Below are 25,665 nucleotides of genomic sequence, written 5' to 3' on the forward strand. Positions count from 1 at the left end.
GTTGGCTCCCAAAACTTGACTGGTGCAAAGCCACGATTAGTAGAAAACAGTCCCTTTTGGTGTCTACTCCAGTAGAGAAGACCGTCTAATTTCCAGGAAATGCGAACGTTCGAAGTGCCAGGCCCTGCGCACGTTCGCATAATGGTTCTTTTGTGAACCGTGTACAGCTGCTCCGTGTGCTTTCTGACAATCACAGCCATTCTTCTCCGCAGTCCTGGGAGAAGCCAAAATGTTACTCTGTGGCGGGGTGTTCTTGGTATCAGGATGCATCTTACGAGATTGAAAGAATCACAGTAGGTTTTTCTTTGGCCACGAGTTCCTTCCCGTGTGAGGTTTACATTCTAATACTGTTTGTATTCCACATTAGCACATTTCATCTGTTTGTATCCTGCGGTGCTTCTTTGTAATTGTTGGGTCAAGAAACACAGAAAATGAAAAGGAATGTTTGAATTATGAAGTGCCCCCCCAGCCACATTCTAACAGATGGCTCTCTCTGGAGATATGAAAATAGGGGTTTTCAGTAGGGAAGGAAGCAGATGAGGAATAGATTGATGATAAAAGAAACAAAACCCATGGGAAAGATGAAAAGTGAACACGGGGCACTGAGGTCCTGAAACAGTGCCGGCACTCGCCTACCTAGGAGGACTAGNATTTCATCTGTTTGTATCCTGCGGTGCTTCTTTGTAATTGTTGGGTCAAGAAACACAGAAAATGAAAAGGAATGTTTGAATTATGAAGTGCCCCCCCAGCCACATTCTAACAGATGGCTCTCTCTGGAGATATGAAAATAGGGGTTTTCAGTAGGGAAGGAAGCAGATGAGGAATAGATTGATGATAAAAGAAACAAAAGCCATGGGAAAGATGAAAAGTGAACACGGGGCACTGAGGTCCTGAAACAGTGCCGGCACTCGCCTGCCTAGGAGGACTAGCTCACCCACACGTGGTGTGTGGACCCCGAAGGCTTTGTTCAGGATGGACTGGGGGCGTCGGCTGTTAGTTCTGAAGCTGGCCCTTCTTTTGGCAATTACAAAAAATAATTCTCCTACTGCGTGAGTGTTCACCAGCAGCATGAAGTGAGGCCAAAGAACTGATGTGCACATTTTAATGTACTCGTCTTCCTTAATAATCTGTTGATATCATTCAGGAATAAGCCTGTTTTAAAATATGGTTTATAAACCAAAAGAAAAACATATTAAGGAGAGTCTCCTTAATGGAGACCCTCTTCCTAAAAAGGAAATGAGGGTAGGTAAGAATTTCTGTCATTGTCATCTGGTGAATCTCCGTGTTATTTTACTGAAGAGTAAAGTAATTCATGTAATTTTAGTCAGCACATACATTTTTGTCATAAAATACATAGAACAAAATGTTCCACTGTGCTCAGTTCAAGTGCACACTGCAGTGGCACTCATCACACTCGCATTGCTCTGCAGCTGTCACCTCTGTCCTCCCCGAGTCCTCGTTTATCATCCCCAATGGAAACCCTGGCCCCAGTCAACAATGACTCCGCATTCCCCACTCCTCCCAAACCCCGACAACCTCTAGTGGGTGAATTTGCCTGTTCCAGGTATCGCATCTCAGTGGAATCACACAATAGGTATCTTTTCTGTGCCTGGCTTCTTTCACTTAGCACATTCTCAACATCCACCCTTATTTAAGCCAGCAGCCGACTTTCATTTTCATGGCTGCATACTGTTCCACTGTTGAGCTATACAGTGGATCCTCGTTGCTTACAGGTTCTGTATTTGTGAATCTACCTCTGCCCACACTTATGTGTAACCCCCAAGTCAAGCCTTGTAGCACTTCGGGGGTGGAGTGCAGGAGTCTGAGTTGCCCAGCGCCCGCATTTCAGCTGAGAGTGCTGTCCCGTGTCAGATCCCAGGCTGTAAACAAACAAGTGTCCTCTTCATGGTCTGTTTAGTGCCACGGGTTTGCATTGTGGTGCTTTTTGCTGGTGGTTTCACCATTTAAAATGACTCCCGAGCATATTGCTGAGGCCTGGCATTCCCAAGGGCCAGAAGGCTGTGATGGGAGAACCTGCAGGTGCTGGAAAAGCTGTTCTCAGGAATGAGTTACAGTGCTGTTGGCACTGAGTTCGGTGTGTGTGAGTGAACAGTATGTGTGAATAAGGTGTCTTTGAGCAGAAATACCACAAGACAGGATTCCGTGTAGATAGATCAGCTGATGAAAACGCTGTGACCAGTGGCTTTCTTGGGGACCTAGTCCTGTAATTCCCACAGAGGACCAGTTCATTATTTGCTAATTCAGTCTTTGCTGCAACTTGCTAGAATATAACTACCTTGTCTATTTTTACCAAAGAGAATCGGCCCCATTTTCTTTATTTGTTCAGGTGTTTATAGACATTTGGGTAGTTTCCACCTGTGGCCAGTGTGACTATTGCTCTCAGCGCTGGCGTGGGAGTTCGTTGGGGTGAGAAGTGTTGGGGGAGTTCGGAATATATTTGACATCTAACATCATGTGAATTTAAGGTGTACGACATGTTGATTTCATCCATTTACATGTTGTAATAGGATTGCTGTTCTGGCGACAGCATCTTTATCACATCGCGTAGTTGTCGTTGGTTTTTCGTGGTGAGAACAATTAAAATCTAGTCTCTTAGCAAGCCTCAGGATCCTAATACAGTATTGACTATCTTCACAGTGCTGTGCATTGGCTCTCCAGGCCTCATGCATCTGTTAGGTGCAGCTTTATCCCTTTAAACGGGATCTTTCCTATTTCTCCACCCGGGGTCCCTGGCAGTCACTATGTCAGCGTTTTGGGCTTTTGTAGAGTCCGCACATAGGGGAGATCTCACTGTGTTTGCGTTCTCTGTCTGACGCGTCTCTTAGTAGGTACGAAGGGGCGTCTCCTGGTGGTTTTGAGTTGCGTTTCTCTGATGTTGGCAGTCTTTCACACGCTTGTTGACCATTTGTTGGACTTTGGAGAAGTGTCCATTGAAGTCCTTTGCCCACTTTTAATTGGGTTGCTTGTCTTTCGTTCTTGTGTTGTAGGGGTTCTTTATACATCCTGAATATTAAACCCATATCAGATAAATGATTTGTATATTTCTCCCATTCTGTGGGTTGTCCACTTTCCACTCTTGGTAATATCCTTTGATGCAGTTTTAACATTGAAGTTTTTAATTTTAATGAAGCCTATTTTATCTATTTTTTATTTTGTTGCCTATGTTTTTGGTGTCATCTATTAATTTTTAATTATATGCAAACATCCAAGTGTCCGGGTTCCAAACCAAGGAAAAAACTGTGAAAATCCTTTTTAACAAAAGAAACCTAAGAGAAAGCACTTTATATTTGAATTCATGTCATTAAGGAGGAAATAAAAATAATGAGCCAAAAGAAAAAGAAAAGATCATACAAGCCTTTATATGAATTTATCTGTTCTAGGAAATATTGACAGAAGTGGAAACAACAAAAATCTTTCCAATGTTACAAGTAATTTAAATGTTATGATATCATATATTTGAAGGAAAAGTTGTTTTTTATTCTTAAAATTTTTTACCTCAACCCAAACCTAGACTTCTGTAAGTTTTCTGTCGACTAGACAGAACAGCGTGGAGCTTCTTTTGAGGACTGGGGGTGGGGAAAGCTGGTCCCAGGAAGCATTTGGAAGCGACACAAAGCCTCCTAGTCAAATCAAGCTCGGTGTGGTTGCTCCGTTACAGGGCATTGGCCCAGACCCGGCGTTGCTTCAGGAAGCTGCTCAGGGACAGGGGACGACCTGCAGCTCACATGTGAACGCACATGCACGTGTCACTCCAGGAGTGCTGCCTAACTGGCATCAGCTTTTGGAGTTGTTTCAGAACAATGAAAAAACGCACAGAGTCCCTGTCTCATGGAGCATAACCATCTAATGGGGAGAAAGACATTATTCAAAGAATCCTAAAGTTGTTATTGAGGGAAGTATTGAATGGAAAATTGCTTTGCGGGGAGGCAGTCCCTGAGAGGACTGATCTAGTCAGCAAAGCCTTCCTTGGACTGATGAAGCTCATGTCAACCAGGTGAAGGGTAGGAGGAGGGGAGTTGATTTAGGCTGAGACGCCAGCGTGTGCAAAGGCCCAATGGCAGGAAGGGCCTGAATGCAAGACATTGTGATGATGGACATGGAGACGCATGACAAGGTGTTGAAAGGCAAAATCAGCAGGAATTGCTGGTGGTTGGATTCTGATGGAGATGGGAGGGGAGGAAGAAGTCAATGTCTAGAATGACTTCCAGGCCTCTGCCTGAAGGGTCGGGTAGGATTAGGTGGGGGCGACTCCCTGGAATAGGGAACGGGGTGAAAGACCAGGGTTTGGGAGGGACAAGCAAGGGAGGCCAGTTTTAGACATGCGAAGGTCGAATTGGCTCTGAGACATTAGTCAAGAGGAATCATGAAAGAGGCAGTTATTTATTCGGGTCAGAAACACGTCTGGAAGTTCCCAGAGACCTTCCCCTCTGCTGTGCACCAGCAACATTGGAGGTGGGGGACAGGCGGGCATGCTTTCCAATTTATTAGTAGGCACTGGAGTGACGATGTGAGTCAATACTTCAAATTGGCACAAAACTTTCCTCATAAACTTAAAACTTTTCAGCTACATATTAAATGATTAATTATTCCATTTTTACCTTGAAACAGCTTATCATATATTGCACCAGATCACTGCTGCAGATATTCAACTCTCTTATCGATTCAATGCACATATTAAAACTCCCGTTTGAGCCCGTAATGAAATTTCTTCAAAATGTTTTTCATTAACTTCTGAGATGAAGGTTCAGTGTTACACTCCCTTTGAAGACACAGCCAGGACTTTAGAAGCAGGTTTGTACTGTCCCGAGTTGTAGCGCAGTGAAAAGCGTGCGTTGGGTGACCTTTCACCGCCTTCGTAGTTCTGAACCTTTTATTGTTTTGCCTCACCGATCGTTGGTAAAATAGAGAAGGTAAGTCTTGGTGTCACTTTCTGACCCCTCCTTGTGTCCCCATCGTCGGATCAAGTGCTGCCTGCATGGTGGCCGCACCGGGAGAAAGGGTGGGACACAGTTGTCAATCACCTTGGGTCATGTTCATGGCACGCTGACCCTCATGGCAGGCAGGGGCTCTCTGCGCTATCGCAGTCCAGCTGTCCAAGGGCTCCCCAGCAACTCCGCCAACAGGACAGTGCCCCGAAGGTCCCTCTGGAACTAAGGTCCTCCAGCGCCCATAGGCCTGGCTCTCATGCAGGCTGCATGTCCCAAGGCTGGGTCACCTGCTCAGGCTGGGGTCAGAGCATCCTCCTGGGGCCTGAGGGTGGGTGGAGTTAGAACTTGGCATGGTCCGCCCTCCCATCCAGAGGGTGGGTGATTGATATTCCTGAGCCACTAGGGTGACTTCCGTGCCTGGACTCCTTCTCCAGCAGGGGCAGGGTCTGGGGTCAGGGTCAGGGTCAGCGATGGGTGGGGGACAAGAACCCTGATGAGAGGGCCCAGGACATCGGATGGAGCCTGGGTTAGCTTCCCCTTCACTGGCTTTATTTGTTTTCCTCCCTCTGTTACCAGCCTCTCTTTCCCTCCCCAGTTCCCTTTCTGCTTCTTTCGAATCGAATTCCTTTCTTCCCCCTGCTCCCCCGGGACACTGTTCCGTGTAGTTTCTCGTCTCTGCTGACCTCCCCTCCCTGCGTTCTCCCTCCTCTCCCTTCTTTTCCCATCTCCCTCCTCCTTGCTTCCACCCACTCCCTTTCCCTGACACACACACACACACACACACACACACACACACACACACACACTCTCTCTCTCTCTCTCTCTCTCTCTCTCTCTCTCTCTCTCTCTCTCTCTCTCTCTCTCTCTCTCTCTCTCCCCCTCCCCTCCCATCACTGAGATTTCCCTCATTTTGGTTTGTTTGTTTTTTACTTCTGGTTTAGTGTGAGGGAATGAACTTTAAGAGGAAGCAGCTCCTCCTCTGCGCCTTAGCTCTGCATCGAGCCCTGTGAGAACCCAGGCCCTGTACCAGCAGCCAGAGGGCCAAGGTGTGCTGCAGAAGGGTCTGAGTGTTTAGCTCGTGGGGCAGGAGGAGCAGCTCCCTGTAGAGGGCTGTGTGCCGATGCAGAACCTGGGTTCCCACCGCTGCCTGCCGCTCTGCACTGGCCGCTTCTCCCAGGCCTGGCCTCTGCACAGAGCTGAGTTTTCGAGTCCTGAGTAAAGGAAAACAAGTAGAAAGTGGCCCACGCTTGTCTGCAAAGGGCGGAAGCATTGCAGAGTGAAATTCTCTGCCTCTCACACAGAGGCAGGGTATACAGGACATCTTGCCACCTACAGAAGGCTACACAGAGGGGACTCTCGGGAAGGACGCACTGAGGCCCGAGGAGATTCGTAAGCCACACGCTAGAAATAATCATTCACTCCACGTGTGTCAGGGGCAGAGGAAGGGCGGGTGCAGTCCCTCACAGCAAGAGGCATTTTCTTCCTTTTTTAAAAAATGTTTTTAGTTTTGAAATTACAGTTGACATTCAGTAGTATAGTTTTGGGTGCTCAGCACAGTGGTTAGACATGTATGTAACTTATGAAGTGACCCCCCCAGAAGTCCAGGACCCACCTGACACCATACGTGGCTGTTACAGTGTCACCGTCTTTATTCCCTGTGCTGCACTTTACATCCCTGTGACTACTTTGTCATCCCCTTTTTTTCCAATAGTATTTTTTTCCTTAATGAACCGAACATAATGGTAAGAAGTAGAATTGGATGCTTCCAGATATTTCCATCAGAGCAATTGAGAGGAGGGAAATTTTTTTTTCATTAAACCTTTTTTTAAAGTTTAATTGTTGTTCAAGTACAGTTTTCTCTCTTTTAAACCCATCCCAGCCAACCCATCCCAGCCCTCCCCACCTGCCTCCCATTTCCACCCCCCCTAGTTTTTGTCCGTGTGTCCTTTATACTTGTCCCTGTAAACCCTTCCCCTTTTCCCTGAAAGTCCCTCCAGAGCGGAGGGAAATTCTTAATGCAATGGGCAGCTCGGCCCTGGGTGCTGCTTCTGAGTCCGTACCCATTACAGAAAGGTCCCGAAATGAGCATGCAAGGGCCAGAGCCAGCCCTGACTGGGGAGGACAGGAACCCTGGGGGGAGTGGTGTTGATTTAAATGAGAGCCACAAGGGGACTTTCTAGCTCCTTTCTTGACCCGTTTTCTTTGCTGCCTACCCCCGCCTCTCGTGTTGGCCCACTCCGGAAGGAAGCAGACACGGGTATTCACCCAGTCCCGTCATGCTGCACATGTTTCTTGAGCAGCTTCAGTGTACCCAGCACGGTCCTGGGCACTGGGAATACAACAGTGAACGCGCCATGGAGCCCACACTCCGTTTAGTGGCGAGTGGGTGGCTGGGGCAGTGCTGAAAAGTGCAGCTGACTTTGTGAAGAAATGCCACCTGCTCTGTCCCCAAGGAGCACGGCTTAGGCAGCATGCCTTCACCCTCTGTGACGGTGGAACAGAACAGTGAGAAAGTGGTGTTTAAAATGTGCGGTGGAGTCTGAATGCGTTCTCTCAGAGGACCTGCTAGTGCCCTGGGTGAGCCACACAGAGGACCTCCCTTTGGTGCTTCGGAGGATTCATTCTGGACTCAGCTCCTTCCGCTGGTGCTTGCCCTGTGCAGTCTGGTGGCTTTTTCTTACCATCCCGTTCGGTTCAAAGTATTCCTTACTCCTACATCTTTGGCTTGACCACCAGACCTAGTCTGCTCTGGACCCCTCCGCCCGCTCCCTCCCCGTGGTATCACGTGTTTATTTTCTGTGTAGCAGGTCTCCTGTCCCCGCCGCGTTGGCACAGGGAGCAGGAACCCCGCCTTTCTGGCTCACCTTTGCGGCATCGCCAACACCTAGAATGCTATCTGGCAGCAGTAAGGGCTTGATGAACTAATTAATTTTTAAATGCCGTTTTCAGCGTTCTTTCCTGCTGCTTCCCTGCATGAACTCGGTGCCAGCCAAATGAACCTTCCTTTTCCCTCAGTCCTGCCTTCTCCCCTTGGTGTTTTTGCTCCGAACATTTTCTTTTCTGTCTCTCAAGCCCGACCCAAGGTGGGGCTTCTTCTCTGATAACATCGTTTCCTTTCAAAGTCAAGAGTGAGTTCTTTCCTCCCAGAACTCTTTTTATATCACTTTTTTGGTGCTTTGTGTGTTTTGTATACATTTCACTCCAGATAGACTATGAACTCCAAGAGCACAGAGAGCATACTTTAAAATCTTTTCCATAGTATCTAGCAGAATGCTTTCGGCATCATGGGCGCTCAGCGCCACCCTCGGACTGTTGGTGAGGGCTTTCCCTAGCACACGGCTCCAGAGCAGGTTCCCGCTGTGGGTCAGCCCCGCGGTGTTTTCAGGGATCGGCGTGTGAACTGAATGAACAGGATGTGTTTTTGTGTGGAGTTTTGTTTTCAGGTTTTAACTTCATCAACACTGTTGTGTGTTAATATTCCTTGCGTTGTAGTGAACTTGAGAAATTTCCTAAGTAGTTAATAAAGCTGGGTAATTGCCAGTAGAGTATGAAATTAAAGCAAAATAAATGTGAGACTGCCAACGGAAGGAACACTTTAAACTGTATGTAACTATATTGGAATCACATGGACGAGAAATGATGCAACAAATGTGTCCAAGCTCTACTCTGGCTAATGAGAGGGAGCTCATTTTCATTTTGAATAAAAGTCAAAACCATTTTAAGATCATACGTTATCTTTAAAAGGCCTACAGTGGTTCATATTAGCATGTTGGGTTTTTTTTTTAATGTCAGTTAGTGGGCTCAAGGACTGTGGTCTCTTCCACTAAAAATATTCTCCCCTTCAGTGAAACACAAAATCACTGGAGTGCATTTCTTATGGAAAAACTGATAGAGGAGAATTCACGTTGATGCAGTGATTGTACTGCAACACCGAGCAGGGGAGGGATGGGTTGGTTACGGGACTGAGGAGGGCCCCAGGCTTCCTACCGGGACCCCAGGCCGGGGGCTTGGGTGATGTCCTCTGGGCTAAAGCAGGAGAACGCTCCTGGCTGGGTCTTGGCGGATATATAAAGTGTGTTCTGTACCGGTGTCTTTAGAGACTTCTCGTCCCAGATCTGAGCCACATGCTTGTTCACTTCTATCGTGTCACATGAGAATGACGACTTGGGTTTTGTTCCCCTCACTGCCACCCCAAAAACCCAAAGCTCATAAAATAGGGCTGTGTACTTGGAGAGCTCTGACGAGGTCATGCCATTTGGGGGAGTTTCTGGGGTTGACACTTTTCTGAAAGAAACAATAGAGAAGGGCGAGAAACTGTCCTGTTTGGAGACCCTGGTCTCCTTGCCGGAAAGCTCTCTGTGTGCCTGCGTCCTCCATGCCCCAGAGGCCAGTGCACAGGTTCACACGTGCCGCAGCCTTTGTCCAGCAGGGTCCTCCTCTGTGCCCGTCCCCCTGCACACAGACAACGCCTCAGCAGGGCTGTGGACTGGTTCGTTTATAAACGCCAGCTTTCCTTCTCGCTGCAGGTATGCTGTCCCTCTCAGTCTCACTCAGCTGAGGCCACTGTGACAAAATACCACGGACTGGGTGGCTGACACAGCAGATGTTTAACTGTCAGGCCAGGGTGCAGGTACAGTCAGGGTCCGGTGCAGGCCCGCTTTCTAGCTGTGGATGGTGCCTTCTCACTGCATCCTCAGCGGCAGAAAGAAAAAGCTGGCTGTCTCTGCTCCATCCCCTTCAGACACTAATCCCATCGTGAGGTCTCCACCCCCATGGCCTTATCACCTCCCAAAGGCTCCGTCTCCTGATACCGTCACCTTCAGGGTTGGGGTTTCAACACATGAATCTCGGAGGGACATACATTTAGTTCATAACATTCTCCCTTTGCATGGACGCTGGAGTTCAAGACTGGTTAACAGTGAAGTCGTGTAGCGGGCGGTTTGCTGCCGTCAGCTGACGCTGCAGGTGTGTGGAAGTTCCCACGCTCTGTGCTGTTTCCAGGACATCATCCCCTTTACTCCTCACAGCTCTGGGAGGCAGGCACTGGCTAGTCTCCTTCTAAAGAGGAGGGGGCAGTGGCTCCCGGGTTTGAATCCAGGTGTGTCTCAGTCCAAAATTCGGAATTTTTCAACCACATCAAGGTGTCTACATCAATGTGCTGGGGAACGTGGTGTTCAGGCAGGTGCACAAGAGGTGGGCCTTTGGGACCAGTACTGGGTTCCAGTAGGTGCTTTCAGAGAGTGTATTCACGGACCAATCATATGTCTTCTTTCAAACGAGTTGTTCTTTAAAATGGGGGATAATATGCTCAATGTACAAAGAACCCGAATGGGAAATGAAATGTTCTTGGAAAAATGGAAACTTTGGTTCTAAGTGTGTTCTCCTGCCTTTCTGACGTCACGATACGTGAGACTCATTTGTTGGAGACTGGGGGCTCGGTGCTCACGAGCTGGGTGTTGTCCACTGAGGGAGGTCGCGTCACCAAGCCTCCGTGTCCCTGTCCCTCGTTCAGAAGAGGAAACTGGGCCACATGAGTGGTTCGCACACATTTTGTTTCTGGGACCCTCGTTATGCCCTTAAAATCACTGAGCACGCTGACAGTTTTTGTTTGTGGTGTATCTGTTGGCATTGACTCATATCAGAAATTAAACAAATTTTTAAAGTATTGATTCCTTTTAAAATAAAAATAACTATTATGTATTAATAAATAAAAATAGCACCATACACACTTTATGACAAATAACTATTTTTCTCAGAAAACAAAGTATTAGAAGAGAGGCATTGTTTAACCTTTCCAAAAACCCTATCAGCCTGTCTTAAATGAAGACAGTCACATCTCTTACCTGCTTCTCACACGAGTCTGTCATGAGAGGTGGTTTTGGTCGAAATATGTAAAAGAAAATTCAACCTCACCCAGATACATAGTTGGGAGAAGGGGGCCCGCACAGACTCCGGGAAAGGGTCTTGGGGATGCCCAGGAGTCCTCAGGCCCCGTTCCGAGAGCCCCTGGACGAGGGGTCATTGACACCCAGCCCAGACCTTCACTCTGCTTGGCTTTCAGGGAGCCTCACTGGGGGTCCGCATCTCTGCTTCCTCACTCAGGGAAGACTCAGTAATCTGTATTTCAGACCTCAGAGAATGGACGTGCACTGGAACAGAGCCCCAGGACCGACCGGGCTCTCCGTCCGTTGGCAGTCCTCGGTGCTATCGTGTGAATCGTTGCAGTCACAGGCACTCAGGTTTCATGGCAGGTGTTATCATCACTGTTTTGTAAGGAGGCCACAGCCCCTTGCAGAGAGCGGTTTGGTAGGTTATCCGAGCTCACGTAGCCATTGGGAGGTGGATCCCAGGCTTGAGCCCCGGATTCCCATGAAAACTGTGTTCATGATACAGCACAGCCTAGAATAACCTTGTTTTGTTCAACTTTGTCTAGTTACGAGGTTGACGAGATGCCCTAGGGCCCTAACTCTTCATTACAAGAATTGGCCTATGATATAATTGGTTTCATTTTAGGTTGTTTCAGCGTCGAACAGCCTATCTATGACCATACGTGGGAACCTGCCGTACCACCTGTCTTCCCCATCTACAGAGTAGTAGGGGTGGGAGGGTCTCAGAGTTCCCTTCCAGCTGCCTGTGGCTTAGGAGTCCCTAGTTCCGAGTCATCAGGTAGCTAACTTACAGCCGTGAGAACTTGTAGTCAGAATGAGGTCACTTAAAAGGGAGAACAACATTCACGAATCATAAGTGAATATAATCACTTTCCCTAAAGTAAAATTTGTATCTCTTTATTGTTTAGCAAAAAAAAAAAAAATGACTAGCATTCCACCAGTCCGTAGTAAATGTGGAGAGTATCTAGAGGATGCAAAGCACCATGACGGCTGTTCGAAGGAATCCAAAGTGAGAGACCGAATTTCCAGTCTCCGGAATTCTGTCACCCACGTAGATGAAGACACAGACGTGTGAATGGTGCCCCAGCAAGAAAGCACGCACGTGCCAAGTGACTGATGAGTGTTCTTCGAGATGAGGCCGAGGGAGTTGAAAGAGATCCTGACGACTCTGGGCTGATGTGATTAAGGAACTCCACCGAGGGGGTGTCTGTCTGAAGGCTGGGCGTGGCCCCTGCAGGAGTCTCACAGCGGGAGGGGGGGGGCGGACAGGTGGCACGTACAGTCGGGCACAGTCTGTCCCACACGGGAAGGGGCGGCCTCTGAAATTCGGGGTTGAAGTTCTGGAAGCATGGGGCACGAACGGGCTCACTTACCGGGATGGAGGGGCCGTTTCTCTCCCGCTCCCTGGTTTTTCTCGCTGTATCTGCCTCCTTCCCCCTCCTCCCCCTCCTTCCCTCCACACCGGCCTTACACATCCCTGCCTCGTCTTCTCTTTCTGCCTCACCTTTCTTCCTCCCGTGCTCTCCTCCCTTCACCAAACACTGTGCAGAGGCGGCACCACCAGGTGTTGCATTTGTTGAGTTACAAGGTTACATCCCATTGTTGTAACATGGAAATGAAGTGTGTAAGGCTTTTATACACTTCTCCAGAAGAATGAAGGTGACCTGACCGTGCGAAGCTGTTCTTTTACTTCACTGTGACCTTTCATTTTCTCCCTCCTTCTCCCTCCCCGCCCCGCCCCCCTCTCTCACCCAGAGCCAGTGCCTGGTCTAGGAAGGAGTCCTGTCAGCTCCAAAGACCTCAAAGACCTACTACTTTTGAACTGTTGGCCTTAACCCATTGCTTCTGGGCCAAAACCCCGAAGACTCCTTGGTTTGTTGTTAAAGAGATACTGCATGGCCACTGCCTGCCGGTCATAGGAAGGTCAGAAGTTCACAGAATTTCACAGTAGACGTTGACGTAGTGTCAGCCGTACTCCTTGCTCTCTCGTTAGTACTTTTCTATGAGTGGGCTTGGCGGAGCAGCAGTGCCCGGACCGCACTGAGTAAGCACGGTGTCCGCGTCGTGTCGCGCGTATGTGCGTGCGGTTTTCAGTGCCGACGCCTTACGGGAACAGGTGTCACTGCTGGCGCAGAGGCCTGGTGGCGGCGTACTTGTTTCCCGAAGTCATGAATGATGCAGCTGTTCAGAATGTCCTGAACAAAATCTGCTCTGTGACAGATGTTCGGAATCAGTAATAAGAAAGGACACGGGGCCAATTCCTAATAAATTAATTGAGTTGCACATCATAGTTTTGTTTCGCTTTGTTTTTGAGGCAGATGGTTTCTCAGCTTTCAGAATGAGTCAAACCTTTCACCCAGAGTTCCGGTGCTGGAAAGTGCTGTCTGGGGCCCCATCGATCAATGAATGGTGTCGGTGGTAACTGTCCCTGGAGGTTCAGCTACTTCTTCTTCCAAAGCAAGACTTTCGAGGCAGAAGAAGGAATCTGTGATCTTGAAGAGGGAACGCAGGTGCTTTGCCCCTTCCACACCCCGACCCGGGCACCCTCCCACCTGTGGAAGGCACCTCTGCGAGGGCGAGCCACTCTCTGCTGTCTCTGTGGAGGTACAGCAGCACCTTCATCGGTGTCAGTGTCCTCCTTTGTCAGTGCACCCGGTGCTGGTCACCAGAACAGTGTGACTTCTGCATCAGGAAGGATGTGACTCCGTATGTGGCAGGTTACCACAGATCATCAGTGCACCGGGCAGAAGCAGTTTGCTGTCACCCTTTGCCCAAACCATAGCCCAGCGGCGCTCCCAAACTCAGCGATTAACACCGTGCATAATTCTTGAAACTCACTGGTTATCAGGTCTCGGACTCTTGCCTTTTTACGGCTTCTTTTTTCAAGTGAGGAAACTATGGTTGTTCACTAAAATTAGGCAATGTCTTTAAGTATATATCCCAAAGGTCCCTATTTGAAGTCATGAAAGCTTTTCTCTCTTCTCCTGAACTATCTGGGGTGGGCATATCATTAAATTCCCAGAAATTAGTATGAAAGTCTATAGCCTACAAACATGAGGCCTAGGAGTATTTTTTAAAATTCCATCACTCGAGAATATTGCTCTTGTATGTCCTTCCTGTGTGCAGAGCAGTCCTGGAGAGAAGCCTAAGCCTGGCGAGCGTGTCTTAGGTGCCCCGAAGGTCCCAAGTGCGCCGGTGGGCGTTTTAACCTCAGTTCCCCAGTGAAGAGTGCGGCGGGCTCTGAGACTAGACCCTTGCATTCAAATCTAGAGTACTGTTCTTGGTGAGGTTTGACTTTCTTTTTTTTCTCACTTGGAATAAGTCACTTTCTCTAGTCAAGACCTACATCTGCTTCTCTGTCAAGGAGGAGCCTGTGTGTGAACTTTCTAACCAAAGTGTAGAACCAAAACATGTGGCCCACTGGGCCTTAACCCGTCCAGCACACGGCCCCGGGCAGCCTCTGCGCCCAGCCAGGGGGCTGCAGGAGGAAGGCCCTTCCGGCAGGAACAGAGCGCAGCGGAACTTAGGCATTTGCCTTTGCCAAAGACCCCACTACCAGCAAAGACAGTGGGCGGTGATCAACACTCTGTGTCCGTGCTCTGCCATTTGCTGTGTCCCTTACCCCACCGCTGAGTGAGATATTTAGTCACATGTCTCAGGGACAGACGTTTCTCTCATAATCCTATAGGGAGCGTCATGAAGCGGTTTCTCAGACACCGCTTCCTGAAATAGATGAGGTTGTAACTAGCCTGAGAAACCCACAATTCAGTGACGACTAAGGCTAAACCTTGCGTCAAGCCGGGACAGTTTTGTAACACAATTTATCATAGATACCCGCCATTTGACTTCCTGTGGAATCTGAACTGTCACGGTGGCCTGCAGCTGCCTGTGTCCTTCCCTCCGTCAAACTCACGTGTCCTTGTGCCCAAAAGAAACTGTGCTCTGTAAGTATTTAAAAGTTGAAGCTACAAAGGAATATTTTACCAAAAACTATATAAAAGTTATGGTAAAGTTATTTTCTGATTTCTGGGTCTGTCCGTGGTGAATTATGGTTGCCGTGTAGCCAGGGCCCCCCCAGACTTTAAGATGTCAAGTGTTACTTCACTCTGTGGAAGCATTCATTAAAGCCAGTGGAAACTGTGACGTCTCGGTCTCAGGGCAGTTCAGCGAAAACGTGTCCCTTCTGGAACGTCAGTTAAAGTGACAAACAAAACCCCAAATTGGCTTTGCACTGTTACTGGGCTTGACCGTGTAAAACCAACAGAGCATGGATGACCATCATGGGGACATTGGGGCACCGCCCTCTGGCACACTGGCCCAGTGAAGCAGTGACCACAACACATTCTCCAGGGACCCGTGGACCCGAGTGGCTGAGTTCTAGCCTGGCTGTACATAAATGATACTACAAAAACAAACAGGCATCGAAGCCACAGCTAGGAAAATGGTCCTTCCACAATGTTATCTTATGTGTCCGTTAAGGAAAAATCTAATAAGACTATGAAAAATAATGAAAAACAGTAAACTGGAATAATTTGAAGGCTCAAACTGTGGTCATTTTTATTCTAATTAAGGTTGGGGGGAGGACTGTTTCTTTTTTTTAGGAAAATAACAAGCCCAAGACAGGGCCATCTGTGACACTGACCACATGACAAGATATTAGATTTACTCTGACATGAGGACGTGGTTGGCAGTGTCAGGTGTAGGGGGGTCTGGTCTTTCAGAGCTGCCGTGACAATGTGTGAGCACCACGCCACACAAGCTGTTTATCACTCTCAGTGACACACACACACACACACACACACACGCATATACATAGGAACACAATTTATGGGTGTGATAGCACATTAGTAAACATGCTTATTAAGAAGTCTTTTACTGGGATTCCAGAGACTTCCAAAGTTCAGCCCTCAGCGAGCATTGCTGTGTGTTGTTTATATCCGTGTTTAAAGAGCACCTCGTAGTCTGTGGAATCATTGGGTTCACCTTTTCTCAGTGGCTGCCAGGTGTTACGCGGTACTCACATCACTTTGGACCTGTGCACCCTAAAAAAAGTTCATCACAGAAAGGTGCACCCTGTTTTCCGGAAGGACACAGGCCCCTCAAAGGGATGTCAGTTGCCTATTGTTTGATGCAAGGGCTAGAGTGAAACCTTTCAAAGGGTTATCTTTGTAGTTCCTTGCTAAAATAAGTGATGTCTTACACACCTAAATAAAAGGTGTTTAGGTGAAAAAGTGCAGTTTGGTACAGTACCGCTAAAGGGTCTCCAGTTTAAAAATGTCATTGCACCCTTCATGAGCTCCTGGAAGTGGGACAGTCGGGACCCTCTGTACTTTGGCATCATTTATAAAGCCGGCCAGTGTGAAGGGATTACGTCTGCGAAATGCAAACTCTCTAAAAGAGAGAGTGATAAAGCTAGTCCTATTTTCCCGTCCCTCTCAGGGTACCCAAAGTACAACAGACAGCCCTTTGGGGAATGGTTTTCTAGTGTTTGAAATTATGATTTATTAAAGGATTTTTACTTTTCCTGCTTTCAAAAAGCATTTAGCACAGCTTGCCATAAAAGCATTGATACAGCAAGACTAAATATCTATCAAGATACAAAAAGGCAAAAACGGCGGGTTGTAAAAATAGAGGATAAAAAGAGGTATTTTACGTATTATCAAAACAGAAGAATGGATGAAAAACCTAAATCATAAGGGAAGTTACACAGTTAAACACAGAGCTCAGTTTCTTAACCTCTATTAAGGGTATGGTGGGTAGGATCATGGGCTACAGAAATTCTTTTGTTAATTGAAAACATTTTCGTTGTGATAAAAAATAACATGAAATTCACCATCTTAACCATTGTAACTGTGCAGTGCTATAATGGTGAGTGTATTCACACTGTCCTGTAAGCAGGTCCCCTCTGCCCCTCCCCCCCCTCCAGCTTTCCACTTTCCACTTTCTGTTTCTATGAATGTGACTACTCTAGGCATCTCATGTGACACAGTAGCTGTCTTTTTGCAACTGCCTTATTTATTTAGCAGAGTGTCACTAAGGTGTATCTATGTTGTAACGTGACAGGATCGCCGCTAAATAATACCCGATTGTAGGCTTGGACTCATTTTTATTTGCTGATGGACACTTGGGTTGCTTTTCCCTTCTGGGCATCGTGAAGAGTGCTGCTGTGAGCGTGAGTGTGCAGATGTCGGAGAGACCATGGTTTCGGTTCTCACAGGGATTCTTGGCTTTCGATCTCCATGTGATTGGCCACAGTGTGAGGAGGAGCGCCTCCTGCAGGCAGTCGGGCTCTCACCTGCAGTGCTTCGTGGGCTCATCAGATACCTATTTATCAGTGTCTACTTCTCAAATTCCTGCTCTGTCAGAGTAGGACATGAATATGATTCCAGGATTGCATGTAGTTTGGGCAGTAATTTCCCAAATCAGCCGCCTCCAGATGGACCTCCAAATAACTATAGGACTAAGCTTTTCTAATGTAATTTCTCGTAGGTCTCAGTAAGCTAGTGCTAAATAAGTTTATACGGAGACAAGAGTGTCCCCCAACAGCTGTCGGCCAGTAGGTTCAGTGGACTAGTCTCATAATGGGAACCAGGCCCACACTGGTCCCACAGGATGACACAGGAGGGCGCGGGTCCCAGACGTACAGGCTGTTCCGATTGTTCAGCTACTAACCTAACAACGAACAACCAGCAGACAGTCATCTAAAATGTGACTGTCCTTCCCACTCTGATTTTACTGGGTCTTTTTTCCTGATTTCCTGTTTTACCATGTGAATAAACTCTATTTTCAACCGTATATTGCCTCAGAAGCCAGGAAAAAAAGTTTTCTAAGCTTTCAATGATTCACTTTTGTCCCAAGTGAATGAGGTTTGGATACATTAGATTATTTTAACTGATTATTTTTAAACTATTTTCAAATGATATGATTGGAGTTTAGTGTAGTGGATGTTCTAAGAGAGGACCAGATGAAGTTATAGCTATGAATAAAACTGGTTTCCTAGCTGGAGGAAATAACAAGTTTACAAAACTACTGAATTTTTTTTTTCTGGAGGGTTTCTTTAAAAAATGTTTCAGAACTATTTCCTCATAGCTTTTAACCAAAGTCTTTGGAATGGGACTGGGTCTCTCTGCCCATGTGGGTTATTAGATCTATTTACTCATCCAAAAGTAAACTTGACTCTGTTCTGCAAACAAGATGGTGTTTAGGAATGCAGGACGTGTGCCCACAGCACACACAGAGAGACCAGTGGCAGCCAGTGACTCAGGACCATGGTGCTCTTCCACACAGGGCGGCTCCCTAACTCACTGAGCCCCGACTGCCCTTCTGCTAGCCCGCTGTCCAGGGGTGGCTTTCGCATTTACTTTGCCTTTTAGAAGCATTATATAACATTCAGCTCTTTCCCAAAGTTGTCTATAGTTTTTACATTATTCTGCTCCAAATGCAGTAAGATTATTAAACAAATAAAAGCATGTAGCAAAAAGATTCCTGTGAAGGAATACTGCGAAATTAGTATCGGTGTCATGCCAAAAAAGATTGTCCTCATCTCAGCCTCTTTGGATGTGCATTTCTGTGCATTTAATCTAATTGTGCAAAAATGATGTGATGTAAAATGTGTTTTTAAGATAGCCTATTTTCAAGCTATATTGAATACACAATACTCTTCATTTAGAGAATTCAATTTTATGCCGTACAAACAGCAATGAAATTTGAAAACACAAAATCTTAACACATAATGGTCACCAAAGGATAAACAATGGAGTAAATAGAATAACAAAACATTAGAGGTTCCAAATATGCTTTATGCTTGAGAAGAGATACTATGGAGAAAAGAACTAAAAACTGTTTGGCTGGTAGCTTGGAGAGAGGAAAAAGCATAAGTTGTTTATTTTACTTTTTTAAATCCTTTAATTATTGCTGGCATACAATGTTAGTTTCAGGTATACAACATAGTGATTCAGCACTTATGTACCTTGTGGAGTGGTCACCGTAATAAATGTGGCACCCATCTGTCACCGTGCTTGGTCATTACGACATCATTGACTGTATTCCCTGTGCTCTTCCTTACTTCCCGGTGACTAGTTTTATAACCGGAAGTTTGTACTTTGTAATCCCCTCCCCCTTTTCTTCCTGTTTCCTCACCCCCTCCTGCTCTGGCAGCCCCTACTTGGTTCTCGCACGATTTCACTTATACGTACACTCTAAACAAATGAAACACAAACAGTCACACAGATACAAGCATGAGTTTTGAAGGAAATAAGCCTGGGTTTGGCTCCTGGCTGCACCTTGGACCTAGCTTTCCTGGTCATGAACCTGAGGGTAACTCTTCACAAGGTATCATAAGCATGGGCAAGAAGGACCTGAGCTCCCTGCCACGTAGCTCTGAAGACCACGGAGGTCACCCAGGTGCCACCACGAGACTTAGAGACGCTGTCCAGAGTGGAGTGGCAAAAAAGGCCTTCCCCGGGGGTATCGCCATACATTAACTCTCTCACCTGCTCTCAGGTGGTGTATGAGGTCTCTTTAAGTGAGCTTCAGTCTACGTGGACGCTTTGCCCACACATCCGATAACACTTGGATCCAGAAGCACTTAGCTGGCGTCCTGCCCCAGGCAGGTCCCTTCCCTGTCCCTGAACATCCGTGTGCTCTCTGGTGGTCCTCTTGTTTTCCCATACCACGCATGCAAACAATAATAATAGTAATAACACAGTAGTGTTTTCTTGAAAAGTCACTTTAAAATTTTGATTATTTCTTAGTTTGTTTTAACCAAAATGATCATTGGTCTTCCAAGAAGCATTTTATTCTTTCCGTTATATTTTTAAAAATAGCTAACACATGTACAGTACTTTCGAATTCAAGAACCTCTATACGGTTGGTTCCTACATCCCTGCAAGGTTGGAATTATTCTTTTTTTTTTTTAAAGATTTTATTTATTTATTTACCTTTAGAGGGGAAGGGGAGAAGGAGAGAAACATCAATGTATGGTTGCCTTTTGTGCGTCCCCTGCTGGGAGTTGGCCTGCAGGGAACCGGCCTGCAACCCAGGTATGTGCCCTGACTGGGAATTGAACCGCGATCCTCTGGTTCACAGGCCTGTGCTCAATCCACTGAGCTACACCAGCCAGGGCAGGTTGGAATTATTCTTAATTATTCTTCCCCCTTTCACACATGACAAGCCTGGGTCTTGGGGGCAACACAGCCACAGGCTCACAGAGCCAGCACATGGAAGGGCTGATGGGCCACGCATCTCCAGGGTCTCCTGCAGTAAAGCCAGGGCGCCTATTCTGCCTCACAGCGCCCGATGCCTGTTGTGTTGTATCCACGGGCATCCCGACGAGCAGTCTGCTTCGCCCCCACTTTACATGATCTAAACCTCTTCCTTTGGGGGGGAACTTTTTGAGAACTCTACGAATGCCACCTCCGTTTCATTAGCCATGTATTTGATCTTCATGTCAATGTTCAGTATTACCTTTCTCTAATCATCACCAGCATAGGCAGATCTGTGTCTTCAGTCCTTTAGTCGTCTTCTCTTGTTCTCTCTCCTTTTGTCTTCTCTCTCTCATTCATTCACACAGTCCACACGGAAGAAGGACCAGCACATGGCACTTGTGTGTCATGTTCTATTGGACATTCAGAAAGATGAGTCAGGCACGGAGCCTGCCTTTCAGAAGCTTGTAGTTAGCGATCAGGATGCTGAAACTGAACTGAGCCCCTTTTCCCCTTCTAAACACATAGAAAGTCTGCATTTAAAAAAAGCTGTATGTATACAGCCAAGCTCAAAAGAAACACAGTGCAAAAACAGGGGATTCGCAGCCAGAGTGGCTTCACTTGGAGCTGAAGCTGCAGTTGGCCCGCAGACTGTTGACGGTGGTAAGTGCCATTGGGCTGGTATGAGAACCCCGGCAGGAACAGCAGACAAGAACTGAAGCTCCAGCGAGGCTCGCCTGAAATAGAGTCTCCTGCATCGAGCCAGGGCTCTGGAAAGATTTCTCTGTCTACTAACAGGGAAAGTGAAACTCAACAAGCCGGCCCGCCAGCCCGGGGACATGGCAAGGAAGCCTGCACCACGTCTAGTGCGGAGTCTAAATTTAAACACCACAAGTCTCCTGAAAAGCATCGAGCTGAGAAACTGGCAGAGAAGCGGGTCCACAGCAAGTGAAATGCACGTCCCTGACAGTCACAGGCGTCAAGGCTTCCTCCAGAGCCCCTCCCAGGCGACAGTGTCCCTGGGAGTCCCCCAGAGGGCAGATACAGGCCAAAACAGTGCGTGTTGCACACAGGCATCCAAAAGCTGAATTAAACAAGATGGGAGAAACTGTGAAAGAAATGTATTAGAAGTATTTAGAAAAAATAGATAAAGATGTGATTTAGAGAAAGGAGTCATAATAACCATAAAGTAAGGAGTATCTTGTGCAAAATAACAAATGTTTGAGGAAGAACTAAATACAGCTTATCTATGCACCGAGACATAAAAAAAAATGTTACCATTATGACGAAAACACTGCAGACATTCAGTAGATTGGACAGAGAAAAGGAAAAATATTAGTTAGAAAATAGGTCTAAGAAACTCGCCTAGGATGCAGCACCACGTGGTTTTAAAAAACCACAATCTGAAAGGGAGGTTAACGTGGAAGGCAAAATGAGAAGGCCCAACACTCTGCTAACGGGAGTGCCGCAAGGAAAAGTAGCACAAATGGGCAGGAGATTGATGGAGAAACAACGGCTAAGAACATCTCAGAACTGAAGAAACACATCTTCAAATCAAATAAGGACACTGAGTCCTGAGCAGCAGTAAGAACCAGTCTCCTCTACGCACGTCCCACTGATACTGCACACCTCACGTTAACGGAGGAAATCGTTTTAAGCTACCAAAGAGAAAATGCAGGTTACCTATGAAAGAATGATGATTAGATTAGGAAGGTATTTCCCAAAAGCAGCAATCAATTAAAGGCCCAGGTGTCGTGGAATACCATCTTCAAAATAAGGAAATTACCTGTTAGGTTAGAAATTTCCAGCTTTTAAACTATCGTTCAAGAATGAAGCGTTCGGTTTCTTCAATCAGAAACCGAACCCCGAAGTAGGGAGGGGAAGGCAGGAAGCAGCGGCCAGGGAGACCCTTCGGTAACTCTGGGCAGGCGTGGATGTTGCGTGTGAGAGACAGAATTCAGGGCGATCCGAAAACAAGGTGGAATTTCAATAAAACAAGGTGGACGGAAAGAAGTCGACCAAAGCAACTGCACGCTCCATTTTTCTGTTTCTCATGGAAGAGGTGTTGATTAGATGTTTAACTATGCAAGTTCATAACTTAATTATTTAAAGAGTAGAAATAGAATGTATACCTTCCAAACCCAGCTGACGAGCAAAGAGGGGGATTTTTTACAAACTTCATCCATCTAATAAGAAGGAAGGAAAGTAGAAAGAAGCAGGGGAGAAAGTTAAAATGGCAGGAAAATTTTTCATATATATCAGTTATGATAAAGGAAAACAGTAAAACTGAAATGTTAAATATAAATATCTTCAGACATTTTTAATGTAGCTTTTTGCTGTCTGTAAGAAGCACATGAACTATAAATACATGGGAAGTTAAGCTACAAGGGGCTTTAAGAAATTCTAAATTCTAAAGGGAGGGCAAGAGGGCAAAAGAGACAGGAAAGAAGAAAGGGAGGGAATACTGAAGGAATAAGATGAATATCAGTCAAATCTTTAAGGTGAAAGTATTAAAAATAAAGATGATAACAGTGCTAGAAAGAAAAAAGCTTGCAATAAAAAGCGTAAAAATATAAAGAGACAAGTCATCAAGGAAAAAAACCCAAATGTTCAGAAAATATTTGAAAAAAATATTCAGCCTACTGGTGATAATGGAAATACAAGTAGAATCAACAGTGGGGTTATCCTTTCAACCCTCGTAGATGGCCACAAATTTACATCGGATAATGACAAATATTGGTGGGGATGTGGGATAAAAGGATGTTCTCGTCTCCTACAGGTTGGAAGGAAATCCACAGATGGGCACAGATCTATGGCTCGGCAATTCCTCCCACTCGGTGTCCTAGAGAAGCGCTCAAGGTGCCCTGTGAGCATCACTGGTAGTATCAGTAAGGAGGAGGCAACCCAAGTGCCCGTGGTAGTGGAGCAGATTAGTGAATTGCGATGAGATCACAAGTGCAACTGGTAGCAGTGACGGTGAATTAATTTAGTTACAATGGATACATTGTTAAAATGGATACATATCCAAATGACAACATTGAAGAACAGTAAGTTGCAGATGGATGTGCATATGTATCTAAGTTCAGCTTCACATAAAAGAGCAGTATTGTGTGCTGTATTTATAGATACACACGAGTGCAGATACACACATCGGAGGGACATCACCCAGAGTGAGGAGCCTGCCTCTGCTCATCTGGCACCTTTTCTACATTGTCAGGTCATCCCCCTTCCAAGAGTAGCCTGTTTAGAGTATCAGGTTGTTGGTGTAAAAAAGAAAAATTGGAGGAGGTGCGGGGAAGGCCCTGGTCTTTGAGGAGCTCGGTTGCTCGCAGAGGATGAAGTCGAAGGTCCGGGAAGAGCAGGCCTGTGGGGGCGGCTGGAGTGAGGACAATGAATGGGATCGGGGAGAAGGGCACCGCAGACCTGAACTCTGTCGTGTTTAGTCGGTAATGATCTGAAGTGAAAATAGCAAACATATTAGCACTTGTTTACATTGTTAATTCTGGATTGTAGATGCATAGGCTCCTGCTGTTAACTCTCTCTGTGTGTTTGCATATGTGTTTAAAAATTCCCTTCATTGAAAATAGCTTCCCGCTTATGAAGAGAGAGGAAAGACATAACAATAATAATGCAGAGCAAAATGTTCTGTGTGGGTTCTTTACAAAAGGCTTTCAGAATTGAGATGAGAGAGAATTCTGCCTGTCAAACCCAGGAGTGCCGCCTGGAAGAGGCATTGCAGGGTTGTTTCCCTTCAGGTGCTCCCCAGCTTTCAGTCCCTCGGACATCTGCCAGCCATCTTGACCTTTCCTTCCATTTCTTTGGCCTTTGACGAGTCCTTTCCCATCTCCCACCGGCAGTTTCTTTTTCACTAATTACATTCTGGTCAGTGTGAAGCAGTGGTTACCCAAGGCCTCCTCAGGGATTTATTACTATGAGGAAATACATCTGGAAAACTTAAGTGATGCCTTACTTCTCATGGAAAGAGGCAGTAATGACTTCCATCTTACTCTAACATGGGTTTTAATGGAAACGTTTGGATTTAATGGAGAAGGAGAATTGGTTGATTGTTTGAAGGTGTGGAAACATGTGGCCCACGCCCATACTGCTTTCTCCCTTTACCAGAGATTCCATTCAAGGTTCTCACCTTCCCAAATTTTGTCTCATTTCCCCTTTTAAATGTGCTTCTGCAAACGGTGAACAGACGTATTTCAAGGCCTCTGTCCGGGGGTCCCTGTGGAAACAAGACTAGGTCGCTAGGCTGTGTTCATAGTGCCCAGCACAGCCCCTCCAGACAGCCAGCGTGTGGGGTCTGGCTGACAAGGACTGGGAGCCTGTGGGCGCCACCCACCACACCCCAGAGGCTTCCCTACCCTCGGGGTGATCTCATGGCCCTGGCGCAGTCTTACAGGGTGCAGTAAATGGCACCGCAGGGTCAGTCCTGAGCAGCTCACCGGTCACTGGGAGAGGCATCCGCGTTGTCTTTAAATTACTCATCTGCTCCACGTTGACGCCGAAAGGAGCACTTGGACTCAGATCTCTGGGGGCTGCCGTGGCCTGCCAGTCTGCGTTTGGTGACAAACCATGCTCTCTCAGACAGTTTTTCCCTTTGCCTCCGCAGAGAGAGGATGCACCAGTCCGCCATGTATGAGCTCTGCCAGGCAATGCACCAGATCAGCCTCCAGTTCGTCCGACTGCAGCTCACCTTCGAAGAGTACTCCATCATGAAGGTCCTGCTGCTGCTGAGCACGAGTAAGCCGATGCCCCCTGACACCTTGTCTGCTACATTGTCGGGTCTCCCCTCCCCAGCCCCGTTCCAAGAGTAGCCTGTTTAGGGTATCCGGTAGTTGGTGTAAAAAGGAAAAATTGGAGGAAGTAGGAGGAGGACCCTGGTCTTTGATGAGCTCAGTTGCTTGCGGAGGATGAAGCTTGGGGGTCCATGGAAGAGCACATCCCTCATTCCTTTGTCCAACCACTAAACGTTCAGTAGGTGTCTGGTGTGTGCGTGGTCGGGCAGTTCAGGAGCGGCAGGGAAAATGAGGCACGGGGCATTCAATGGAGAGGTGACCTGAACACATTGCAGAAAGGGGTTTTCTACTATGATAAAGAATGTCGTGTGGCTCCAAGAAGGGAAGAGCTGGTCAGCTGTGGGGCTCAGAGAGGGACTCAGGAACGGGGGGCACCTTGGACAGGTTACAGAGTGGGTGCCAGGTGTGAGCCACATTCTCCTCAGAGCTGCGTGAGGGCGTGTGAGGATATGGGAGAGTGGAGCCAGGCCCCCACGCTCCATTCTGGGGAGTTGTTCTGCCTGTTAATTTTTACATTTTTATTGTATTTAAATACTTAGTTTTTCAGGGTACATCCAGCTGTACAGGGTCGGGGAGGCATGGGGAAAAAGGGTGGGCTCGTCAGCATCGCCTTTGCCAGGTGGGCGGAGGAGTACAGCCCTGGGGGCTGTGAGCAGTGGGGCGATGTGACCAAAGCTGCGTTTTGTGCCTTTAGGGAGGTGTATCTGGCTTTCCACCTATTAAAAAAGAAGCGAGGTGTCGGGGGTGGGGGCATGATGGCCAAGGCAGAGCGTGTCCTGACTGGAAGCAGGAGACCTGTGGGGCTGACGGCACCATGGCC

General features: G+C 47.1%; 1 protein-coding gene across 2 annotated transcripts in view; it reads left to right on the top strand.

Annotated features, from left to right (window-relative positions):
* Positions 1-25,665, top strand: part of NR3C2 (nuclear receptor subfamily 3 group C member 2) — a 294,312-nt gene that overhangs the window by 237,307 nt on the left and 31,340 nt on the right. For both annotated transcript variants that reach the window (XM_037058428.1, XM_037058429.1), the window contains exon 7: positions 24,659-24,789. In XM_037058428.1, the coding sequence (XP_036914323.1) occupies positions 24,659-24,789 (131 nt within the window). The remainder of the gene's footprint in view (positions 1-24,658; positions 24,790-25,665) is intronic.

The sequence above is a fragment of the Sturnira hondurensis genome, unplaced genomic scaffold (assembly GCF_014824575.4).
Source record: "Sturnira hondurensis isolate 20B ecotype Veracruz unplaced genomic scaffold, ASM1482457v3 Scaffold0010128, whole genome shotgun sequence".
In the NCBI taxonomy this organism is placed as follows: Eukaryota; Metazoa; Chordata; class Mammalia; order Chiroptera; family Phyllostomidae; genus Sturnira; species Sturnira hondurensis.